Source organism: Diplodia corticola, assembly GCF_001883845.1.
Source record: "Diplodia corticola strain CBS 112549 chromosome Unknown scaffold63, whole genome shotgun sequence".
Lineage (NCBI taxonomy): Eukaryota > Fungi > Ascomycota > Dothideomycetes > Botryosphaeriales > Botryosphaeriaceae > Diplodia > Diplodia corticola.
In genome coordinates, this window is record NW_017971542.1 from 108675 (window position 1) to 119985 (window position 11311).

An 11311-nucleotide genomic window follows, 5' to 3' on the forward strand; every position below is an offset into this window, starting at 1 on the left:
ATGGGAGGGGGGGGTGATGAGAGATGATACTAACTGTAAATTATGATTGCTGAGTGAGAAAGAGAGAGAGAGAGAGAGAGAGAGCGGACACTTATACCCCCAGGACACGTACTTAATTCTCAACGTTAATATTTCCTCTTTGGAATTTCCATCAACGGGTTCAGCCAAGCATTCGGACCGTGTGTGGTAGCTTTGAAAGCAAAAGGTTTGGGTGACGGTGACTTTCTCCTTTTTCCTACTGGTCAGTCCTGCGTAACCCGAACACTTCAGGAGCCTTTACAACAAGGCTACACAGACCTCCAAGCGTCTTTTGCAAACAGTCCCTTCTCGACCGAACTTGCGCCATCAGTCTCAGAAACGGGCTCAATACCCGCAGTGGACAGTGTGGAAAGCCGGGCCCGCTTTGGAAGACAAACCATGAGTAAACCCCACCAAGCAATGAACGGGAACATCCTGCTCATTTCCAACTTGTGTTCGAAAGGGCCCGTGCCGGTGCTGGGCTCTGCACGACTGGCCTGCCACGGCCTATCGTGCCTAGCCTCTTTCCCACTCAAATCTTATACACGACCTTAAAAGCAGAAATCTCCTTCTCGCGGTGCATCTGAAAGCTTTTCGGCAGGGAAGTCAGGCCTTCCAGCACATGCGCCTGGTTACAAACCAGGCTCTTCTCCTCCAGCCACTTTGGCAACCTATCGAACTCCGCAGCAAGCTTATGGTCGGCTTCAGACAGCCAACAGCCAAGTAAGCCACGAGCGAGCAACCCTGGTCCGATATCGCGCAGCAGAAAGCACCCAGCCGTGGCTTAGCGGTGCAATAAAACTCATCATACCGACGCTGTTTCGCAAACACGATCCAAACCAAAACATCCGTGTCAACGAGACCGCGAACCCAAATTTCTGTGCGAAGCGGAGGTGCTAGGGCAGATCAAGTAAAGATGGCGCGTGGTTGCAATGCCGTGGATCGGCGGAGCCGTCCCGAATACCTCGCCGCATATCCTTCTGCATGCGATGTCGTGCCGGAAAGATTAGTGGGCCAGTTAGTCTATCATCTGGTTTTGTTGCCCTCACTGACCTTTTCGAGATAGACATTTGGGGGCGTAAATCTCGTGTGCTCGCCTATCGGCGAACATCGTAAGTCAAGCAGGGCACTTCAGCACGCTAAGTGCCGCCCCTGAGTCGCCATGCACCCACATCATATGCGTGCCAGTCCCAAATCAGCTCGAGTCGCCTTTTCCATCCCGACTTCTTTGTGATGTATGTCAAATTGGACAATTCTCGGCACAGGCAGAAGGTGAGTGGACTTTCGCCTTGCATAGGCGCTTCTCAGCGTGCGTACTTCGCCTTAGCCCAGCCTGTCTGGTCGCCCGCCATCAATCCAAAGCCTTCTAATAACCATGATTGAGGGGGCCTGGAAAGCGTCCATACCAGACAAAGCAGGGCACGGGAGGCATTCATTCATCATCCAGCTTTTTCCCCAGCAAGGAGAACTCGTGCCCGGCAGACTGCCATGCATGTCGGCGCTACCTGAATACAAGCTGAAGAGGATGCGTGCGTCGCCATGTGTCCAGTTAACGGAGCTGAGTCGGCTGGCGATCCGACCCGCTTGCCGTTTATCCGTTTTTGCAGCCAACCTTCTGGATTTAGCGCCAGTGCGGCGACGCCGACGAACCGTGCTTTTCTGATGACAAGAGGACATTCCAGCACAGGATATTCGACCGCTAATCGACTTGACAGTCACATCGCGATGCGCCTTATCTGACTACCCACTCACACTCTATTAAGCTAGTTGCAGAGAGCGCTCGCAACAATATACCCAAGAAAAAATTAGTTCTCGTGGTTTACATGCTACTATGGTGTTGTGTCGTGCTAGTGTGTGCGTAGCCTTGCATATGTAGACTCATCGATAAAACAAAGAATCGACGTAATGGCAGAGAGGTGCCGTCGCCCAGTCCAGCTGCATGCTGAGTAGCATCTATAGGTTGTTCCCGCTATCTTTCTCAACGACCTGGCATAGGAAAGATAGATATCTGCCATTCATCAGATGTTGAAAGAAATATATTTTGCCGATGACTGCCGCTCTAACATCTCTTTGGCTCCTCCGAGGCAGAGCCAATACGGCGGTATTCCCCACTGATACTGTAGCCTTGTTTCCCAAGTGAGAGGACCACAGTAGCGTATCCAGCATCAGCTGAGCCCAGGCTACAGCCATCACATCGCATATACGAGATGCAGGTTTTGCTTATCTCCAAGTACGCATGTCGCTACCCAATTCGTAAGCCAAGGGCTATGGAGCTACGGGGTGGCAAGACGCGTGCTTTTGCCGGACTGAAATCTGTGAAGTGTATAAATAGAGAGGTTTTCTAGTTTTCCTGTCAATTGCCCACCATCAGTCGCGAACACAGTGGAAAGAAGAGCACACTCGATATCAAAAACGTAAGTGCCAACCATCCCAGGAATTATCACTTGGCAATTGATCACAAGACTAGCTCAGAGAGAATTTCCGGAACCATGGTGGGAACAGTGATGCCAGTCCGTGAGATCACGGTCAACAACGATGATGGTACTTTGCAAAGCCCCCAGATGATCCAAGTCTGCTTGTACCCATTGCTGATATCTGTAAAGGCAGTGTCACGATATACGGGGAAACGAGGTTCCCCAACGACGACGATGACGTTGAGTCTCTCCAGAAGGGGAAGAAGCAAAAACTCGGATTTTCGAAACATTTCCAAGAGCCGCCCATTGTCGTTATGAGCGCTGCTACAAACTGCCACTACGAGCATCACGCTGGAGACGTCCATCTCCTCGCACATGTGCGCATCGAAGGCAATTTGCACCCGGGCATCAAGACTGATGGGTTTTTCATCATAACCCATGAGAGCCATGATGGCCAGATTTTGGTCAATTGGATTGCTACGGGATATTTGGAAGAGTAGCCAGAAGTACTGCGGACCAGAACCCAGACTGAGAAAGACAAATATCATTCTCACCATCATCACCATTTTCTACTGTGAACTACCGTCAATCATCACAAACGTGCATGCCGGTATGCGTACCTCGTTGCCTTGGCGTACAAGACTTTGCTTCACTATCTACTGGCCACACCTCGGTCTCTATGTGATTACCTGTCGAACGAGTGCGCTACAACAGGGGTCAAAACAAAGCCTATCAGCAAACACTGGATGAAGAACATCAGGCTTACCATCCGTGGGATTCTGCGCCGTATATCTGATCTTGACCGCGACTTGATGCGGCTGAGGCTTAAGAAGAGACTGCTTCTCCGGTGCCAGCTGCGGAGCAGAAGACGAAGACATTCTCAAGATAGAATAGTGTTGTTCTCGGTGTGCTAGGCGCTTGCGGAGGCCCCGACAACCTTTCGAGGCAGGCCTGCCCTCATCTACGCTTGGTGCAAGTGTCTGGCATGGTTGGATGTCGATGATGGCTGAGAAACACGTCCATGGTATTCTTAGGAAGTGGTCGCTTACTCTATAGTATCTTTGCCTTTTTTAATTCCCACGCGGCGCTCCAGCCCGACGAAAGCCTCAGAGCGTTCGAAAAAGGCAGAATGCGTCGCTCTCTGCTCTCTCAACCGAAAAAGACATTTAAGCTTCAACTTCAAAGTAATCGAGCCGTTTACCTCTCTCGTCGACACATCGTATCTCAAACTCAAGCCACGAAGATGCCGCGATTCCGTGGCAGATCTCACTGCACCTCAACGATCCGAAAGGCCATTAGAAGTCAGTGTTCTACAAGCACAAGGTGATCTCGTTTGTTCGAGGCCGTAGACTCCAGCACCGCAGATCCGGCTAAGTAGCGTTTGGCACTATGGTAATTTTACAGCAAGATGGTTGCACTTGACAAAACAGTCAAGTCAACGGGCCGATTAAAGCTGAACTACTTCATTCATCTTCTCAAGTTTGATTAGTTTTCGCATCTAGATGTACAACTGCGTACACAACTAAGCTCTCCATGATATTCTGTATATAATGTACATAATAAACGCTTAGTAATCAAGCACATGGCGTGGTGCCAGAGTGGTTAATGGGTGAGACTCGAATCCTCCTCGTCAGAGAAGCGTATAAGATATCTCATGACTTCGGTCGCGCAAGTTCGAATCTTGTCCACGTCGCATAATACCGATCTTTTTGCTCTTTTGCCAGATGATGCAGCGCTGTGGCTTTTTGTTGCATTCCGCACCAAGTGTCACCTGCCCAGGTTCCAGGGTGGGGGTGGGTATATAGGCCCACTCCACGACAATAGACATTGAGGCGAACTTTTGTCCTTTTTGTCTGTTCAACGCCTTCTTTTATGCAGCTCTTGAAACTAGGTCTCGTGTGTTAAGAAATGATTGCTTCTACTGTTTGCAGGTTCCCGAAGCGGGAAAACCTTGACAAACACTTGGACTTTGTGACGCTTTGTTGGAAAATGTGTGTGTAGAGAATTCCTCTCTTCATAAATCTTAACATTCTTTCAAGGCTGTGTCTCTTTCCTAAAGAAAAGCATCTCTACCGCTGTAAATCCCACAAAACTCCATCTACCCAGCACATCTAACGTCTCTCTCTCTCTCCCTCTCTACAGCCTCGCCGTGGGAGCAGCAGCAGCCGTCGTGTCGTCCTGGCTCCCGTACTCGGCAATAAACTCCTTGGAAAACGGATAATCGACATAGCCCTTGGCGACATCCTTCACCTTGCGCTGATCGATGTAGAAGCTGTTGCGGTCGTACGGGGCCCACTCGATGCCCTTCTTGACGCGGTACACGAGGTCAGGGGTGCTGATGAAGCGGCGGCCAAAAACAACGACAACGTCGTAGTCCTTGTACGTCTTCTCGACGGCCTCGACGGCGAGCTCGGGCGTGTAGCCGCCGGCGACGAGGACGGGGCGGTCGCGGCCCCAGGCGCGCAGGGCGAAGTCGAGGTTCTCGCCCGGCGGCGGCTTCTTGTCGAGGACGCCGTGGACGCGCGGCTCGACGAGGTGCAGGTAGGCGAGCCTGAGCGCCGAGAGCTCGCGGATGAGGTGCGTGAACTGCGGGACGGGGTCCTGCATGCGCATGCCCTGCACCGTGTTCCACGGCGAGAGGCGGATGCCGAGCCGGTCGGGCCCGATGGCGGCGGCGATGGCCTTGCAGACCTCGATGCCGAAGCGCGAGCGCTTCTCGATGCTGCCGCCCCAGGCGTCGGTGCGGCGGTTGCACGTGTCTTGGGTGAATTGGTCGACGAGGTAGCTGTGTTGGTTTCGCGTCAGCATATGCATATACGTCGACGTATACACCTCCTCGGCCCGCACCACCACCCCCAAGAACCCCCAACCCCCCGCAACCGAAACCACCAAGTGTAAAAAAAAAAGGAAAAAGAGAAAAAAACTCACCCATGCGCCCCATGCACCTCGACGCCATCAAACCCCGCCACCTCGACCGCGTTCCTCGCCGCCTCGGCAAAGTCGCCCACATAGCCCCAAATCTCCTCCTCCCCCATCTCCCTCGGCATCCCGTACCCCTCGCCCGCCGGCACCGCGCTCGCCGACGCCAAATGCCTCTCATAGTCGAACCCGGCGTCCCAATTCGGCGCCTCTTCCCCGCCCACCGGCCGCGCGACCCGGCCCAGCGCCCAGATCTGCACCCAGATCCTGCACCCCCTGGCGTGGACCGCGTCGGTGATTTCCTTCCACGCGGCGAGCTGCTCCGCCGTGTAGAGGCCGGGCACGTTGGCGTAGCCGGCGGCGCGGAGGGAGGGGTAGGTGGCCTCGGCGATGAGGAGGGTCCCCGGGACGCAGGCGCGCTGGGCGTAGTAGGCCGCGGCGTGGGGGGAGGGGACGTGCGAGAGGGAGGCGCGGAAGCGGGTGAGGGGGGCGAGGGCGATGCGGTGGGCGAGCGGGGAGGTGGAGCCGATGGTCGTGGGGGTGAAGAGCTTGGTGTGTTCGGTTGGGGTGGGGGGCGCCATGGTGGTGGTGGTGGGTACGGGGGTTTGTGGGTTGTGGTGGTGGTTTGTTTGTTGTTTTCTTCTTCTTCTTCTTCTTCTTCCTTGCTCTTTCTATTCTATCGTGGAAATCGGCCGCGAGGCGACGAGAGGTTGAAGGAAAATGGAGATGAAACCCCGGGTATCGTAGCAGTAGCGAAAGGTCGAGGACTGGAAAGCAAAAGTCCAAGGGAAGGTGCCACGCATCGCCTTTTTGACCTCGTTAACTCCGCCAACGCCGGCGCTGCACTCTCTCGCACGTAAAAGTCCATGCGGCGTTTCGTCCGAGGTCAGGCTGACTCTTCGTAATCAGGGCGTAGGAAAAGTGGGCCAAGCCAGACCCTGGGGAAAGTGCCGAGGTACGGACGTACAGTTCGGGATGGCTACCTACTTTTTGCCTCCAAAAAAAAAAGGGGGGGCGGCGTTTGCAATCATCGCGTGCTATTGCTAAGCAAGCGCCGGATGTGTTGCAGATGTGGGAAAGACATCCGCGCGCAGTTCTCGCTTGTGATTGGTCAGACTGCTTAGATTTCGGCCTTTTCATCCCTCGGCTTTCTGAGGAACGCCCAATTAGCAACAGTGCTTTTTAACTTTGTATGTTAGCCGAAAGGAGAGTCATGGATGGAGAGGTCTACCTCTTGAATCTTGCATAGGTGCCGCTGGTCCTACAATCACTCGTCAGTGCGACATGCAGCTACTTGGACGAACAAGAGCATAATTTCATCTATCCAGAAACATTAATTCTTTCACCTACAAGCTTATTAGATCCTGTTCGAGCCTGACTGCTGCCGTCTACATGGCATGTCTCCCAACCCCTCGAGCACTTACACGTCTCTAACCACACTCTTACCATTTACAGTCTCGACAACATTACATTCATCATTACGCTGCCACATCATTATCACATATACTCGACTCGACTTTTCCCCAAAAACTCCTCCTCCCTCTTTACTCCAACTCAAACGACAGCACAAGGTTCGGCGTGCCCTCAAAGCCCTCGGGCATCGTATACGTAAAGTTCCAGAACGCAAAGTCACTGCACCACACATCAAATTAGCCAGCGAACCAAACAATCGACAAACCTCACAATAAAGCCAGGGAAGAAGGGAAGGGGGAAAAAAAAAAAGGAAGAACAGGCAAGACAAGCTTCCGCAGCGCACCGCCAAACACCAACCACGTCTCAAAGAACCGCAAAAAGCAAAAAAAAGCAAAAAAAAAAAGCAGAAAAAGCAAAAAAGAAAAAGCAAAAGAAACACTCACTTCACCGTCCCGCCCGCCCCGCCATACGGGCCGTAATACGCGACCGCACACGTCGCATTCACATTCCCCCCAATGACGCTGACCCGCACGCCCTTGACGTCCTCCCACCCAGCGACGTCGGGCACGCCCTTGGCGGGGGACACCATGAAGCTGAAAATCGAACTCGCGTCGCCGCGCGGGTAGGTCAGGTTCAGGATGCCTGGCGCGCGGACGTCGGCGAGCAGGGCGGGCTCGGTGGCGTACCATTTCAGCCAGCCGATTTCGGGGGCGGTAGTAGCAGCAGAAGAAGAAGTGTTGGACGACGAATGGTTGGAAGATGACGAGGACGAGGAAGACGAGGATGACGCATCCCACTGCACGACGGCGGGGCTCCAGGTGTCGGGGTTGAGGGCGGGGCCGCCGACGGCGGCTTCGTCGAAGGTGGAGGCGCCGAGGGTGATGCGGTCGGCGAGCCAGGCGGTGATGTTGCGGGGGTGGGCGTCGTAAGGGGGGGAGAAGGCGCTGGTGCGGACGAGGTGGGGGCCGGGGAAGTGCGTGAGTCGCTGGACGGCGGCGGCGGGGACGAGGGCGTTGTGCGAGGGGGCCATGAGGGCGAGGAGCGGGGCGTAGGCGTAGTCGGCGCTGTGGCCCATGGCGTAGGGCGGGGCGGAGGGCAAGAGGGGGCTGGCGGCGCGGCCGACGAGGTTCCAGATGTGCAGGGCGAGGATGGAGAGGTAGCGCGTCATGTCGTAGCCGTAGGTGCGGTCCCAGGGGCCGGCGCTGTTCCTGAGCCGGGCGTGGTAGAGGGAGGTGACGCTGGACCAGGTGGCGCGGAGCATGCGGGGCCCTTGGGCGCCCATGACGGACGAGTTGGAGGGCATGTAGCGGGCCCAGAGGGAGAGGGCGTAGAGGGAGACGCCGGCGTAGGTGCCGCTGTTGAATTCGGAGAGGGTGTCGGCGCGGTCGAAGAGGTCGACGACGTCCTGGGCGTAGGATTCGCCGGCGGCGGTCATGTTGGCGTCGTTGAGGCGGCGGCCGGTCCAGCCGCTGACGAAGGCGCGCATGATGGAGGGGTTGCTGTAGGCCGGGTAGAGGTTGTCGCCGTCGACGCCGCCGACGCGGTAGCTGTCGCCGATGGTGTTGTTGCGGAGGGACTCGAGCATGAGGGCCGTCACTTCGGGGGTGATGAGGTGCGGGAAGTCCTCCAGGCCTTGGATGAAGGCGGTGCCGATGAAGCCGCGCCAGTTGGGGTCCCAGCTGTTGTAGATGTCGGCCGGGTAGGCGGCGGTGCCGACGGTGGGCTCCTCGGGCGACTTTTGGTACGTGCCGTACCTGGTGCGTGTCAATTCCTTTAGTGGTCGAGAGGGAGGAAATAAAGGATGAAATCTTACCATTGGTCTTGCGGGTTCTTGAACTGGCCGGCGATGACGTTCTTGATGATGTGCATGGCCTCGTCGACATCACTGCCGCTGTTCCTCGCCAGCAGGCCGATGGCGTACCAGGCCGAGGCGCGGGTCTCGTGGTTCAGCGACGTCTGGGTGCCCTGGGACACGTCGTACAGGTAGTGGGCGTCGGGGTCGTACAGCGTGTCCAGCCAGGACATGGACTGGTTGAACATGTCCTGAGCGCCGGCCGGGAGGGTCGAAACGAACGAGGCGACACATGGCTGGGCGCCGAGCAGCAGGAGCGAGAGAAGGCCTCGTCGGCCGAAGATTGCAGCCATTATCATCGTCTTCCTCCGGAGCTGGAGCGAAACAGAAAGACAGAAACAAAAAAGCGACAGTGAGGCCAAGTATTTATATTGGCATTAAATCTCCGGGGCCAAGTCAATCGCAGCGGGTGCCTGCCAAGCAGGGCCACGCTGGGGATTGGCAAATGCGGGGGAGCCTATCAGAGGGCGCGCCTCGGCCATCTCGGGCATGTCGGTCTTCACCGCCACTGACGAGGGTAGCGTTGTGGCGTTGATAAGAGCAGCGGTCGGCAAAACGAAGGCGGCCGAGCGACATCGGCGCGCTGCTTCGGGTGCGCCGGGTAGCAGAGCAGTGCGCGTCGTCTCGGTTGAAATTACAGTGCAAACAAAGGGTATCCAAATCTCCAAATATCCAAACCTCCAAATCCAAACCTCCAAATCTCCAAATGCCCTCCCTCACTCACTCCTCCCCCGCCTTGCCAACAGCAACCTTGCCCCTCAACGCCGCCTCGGCCGCCTCCCGCTTGGCCGCATCCTCCTCCCGGGCCCGCTCCATCATCTCGGTGAAGGTGGCGCCGGCGACGAACCACCAGGTGAGGGCGATGACGGCGATGCCGCCCACACAGACGCACGTGTAATTCATGTTCTCGGCGCTCACGGGCTGGACGTACGGGAAGCTGAAGAAGACGATGGCAAAGCACAGCCAGCCGACGGCGACGGCGTTGACCACCAGCCCCTTCCACGCGCCCATGTGGAACTTGCCGCGGACGAGCACGCGGCGGCGCTGGGCGAGGTTCGTCGCGAGCGGGACGAGGTAGGCGATGTTGTTGATGGTGACGGCGGAGCCGAGCATGGCGTTGAAGGCGGTCGAGCTGCCGAGATAGAGGCAGCCGAGGGCGGCGCAGCACGCCGTGACGAGCAGCTGGGCGTTGAAGGGCACGGCGAAGCGGGCGCTGACGCGGGCGAGATGGCGCGACCACGGCAGGCCGCCGTCGCGCGCAAAGGCCCACACGACGCGCGAGGTGCTGAGCTGCGAGCCGACCATGCACGGGCCGAGGGCGATCCAGAGCAGGAAGACGAGGGCGAAGGCGGCGCCGGTGGACGACGTGGCCTGGCGGAAGAGCTCGGCGAGGGGGAGCCCGGTCGAGGTGGCGGCCAGGGCGGCGTAGTCCTGCACGGAGAACATGAGGGCGACGAGGTAGGTGAGGCCGGTGACGAGGGCGATGGCGAGGGTGATGAGCAGGGCGAGCGGGGCGTTGCGCGACGGGTCGGGCATCTCCTCGGTGATGTGCGTGATGCCGTCGAGCCCGCCGAGCGAGTACAGCGGGTTGACGAGGCCGGTGATGAAGCAGATGGCCGGGTTGTGCCAGCCCGTGTTGTTGATCCACGTGCGGAAGACGAAGGTGGCGCTGTTGTGTCGCGGCGCGCACGCCGCCACCGTCACCATCAGCACGAACCAGGCGAGCTGGAGGTAGAAGAGGGAGAAGCGGTTGAGCGCGGGGATGATGCGGTTGCCGAACAGCACGATGCTGGCCGTGGCGAGGTTGGTGACCTGGTAGACGACGAACGTCATCCACGCCTTGATGACGAGCTCGGTGCGGTACAGGGCGATGAGGGCCATGAAGTTCTGGGCGTAGACCAGGTTGGTCGAGGCCGTGGTGAAGATCCAGCCGCAGCAGCTCCACCACCCCGTGATGAACGAGAGGAAGCCGCTGTGCCGGCGCGGCGCGATGGCCGCCACCCAGTGGTACATGCCGCCCTCGGTGGGATACGCCGACACGAACTCGGCCAGCGACGCGCCCAGGAAGCACTGCAGAATCCACACCAGGATGAACCCGTAGATGACCGCCCCGGGCCCGCCCGCGTTGATCTCGGTGATCAGCCTTGCGATCCGTCAGCACTCGCCCGTCTATTACTTTCCCTCGATCCCGGCCCCGCTTACCCAAGACCCAAGCCGGTCCAAGAAATGGTCGTCGTCGAGGCCAAGCCGATCAAGCTCCAAACCGTAAAGTGCCGCTTGAGCTCCTGCTCGTGGCCCCTGCGACAGGTCAGCAAAGAACAAAAAGAGACGAGAGCCGCGTCTCACATCTGCTGCAGGCGCAGTTGGTCGGCATCGTGCGCTTCCACCGACACCGTCTTGGCCGCAGCCGCTTCCTTGGTGGACTCGACCATGGCGGTCATACGGGTACGGGCGTGGACAAGGAGATGGAGAAGGGGCGAGGAGGCGGACGACACTCTACGAGAAGTGAAGGGCAGGGAGCGGCCGTGTTTTGTCTTTTTTGTGGTTCGGGGCGCATTTCCGTCTGACAAGGGTCCGCGCCGCAGCGAACATGTTACCTATCGTCCGTTCGCCTCGCCGCAAAACCCCTCTTCGCTTGAGACGGACGCGCCACTTTGGTTGCAAGAGGGCCCTGGCGGAGGCGATCCGCGAAAAG

General features: G+C 57.5%; 4 protein-coding genes across 4 annotated transcripts; 1 reads left to right on the plus strand and 3 right to left on the minus strand.

The window, feature by feature from the left end:
* Positions 1-2507: 2507 nt before the first annotated feature.
* Positions 2508-2932, plus strand: BKCO1_6300029 (uncharacterized protein; the record flags this gene model as incomplete). Its single annotated transcript, XM_020278125.1, has 2 exons — positions 2508-2559; positions 2622-2932. 2 exons carry the CDS (start codon positions 2508-2510, stop codon positions 2930-2932), a joined length of 363 nt encoding a protein of 120 aa, XP_020126526.1.
* A 1636-nt stretch (positions 2933-4568) lies between these two features.
* Positions 4569-5932, minus strand: BKCO1_6300030 (nadh:flavin oxidoreductase nadh oxidase family protein; the record flags this gene model as incomplete). Its single annotated transcript, XM_020278127.1, has 2 exons — positions 4569-5217; positions 5361-5932. The coding sequence occupies 2 exons, from the start codon at positions 5930-5932 to the stop codon at positions 4569-4571; spliced, it is 1221 nt and encodes a 406-aa protein (XP_020126555.1).
* A 1271-nt stretch (positions 5933-7203) lies between these two features.
* On the minus strand, positions 7204-8909 carry BKCO1_6300031 (uncharacterized protein; the record flags this gene model as incomplete). The annotated part of the gene is made up of 2 exons (XM_020278128.1): positions 7204-8518; positions 8578-8909. The coding sequence occupies 2 exons, from the start codon at positions 8907-8909 to the stop codon at positions 7204-7206; spliced, it is 1647 nt and encodes a 548-aa protein (XP_020126554.1).
* A 427-nt stretch (positions 8910-9336) lies between these two features.
* Positions 9337-11057, minus strand: BKCO1_6300032 (amino acid permease; the record flags this gene model as incomplete). The annotated part of the gene is made up of 3 exons (XM_020278129.1): positions 9337-10759; positions 10819-10914; positions 10963-11057. 3 exons carry the CDS (start codon positions 11055-11057, stop codon positions 9337-9339), a joined length of 1614 nt encoding a protein of 537 aa, XP_020126557.1.
* Between the last annotated feature and the right edge of the window lie 254 nt (positions 11058-11311).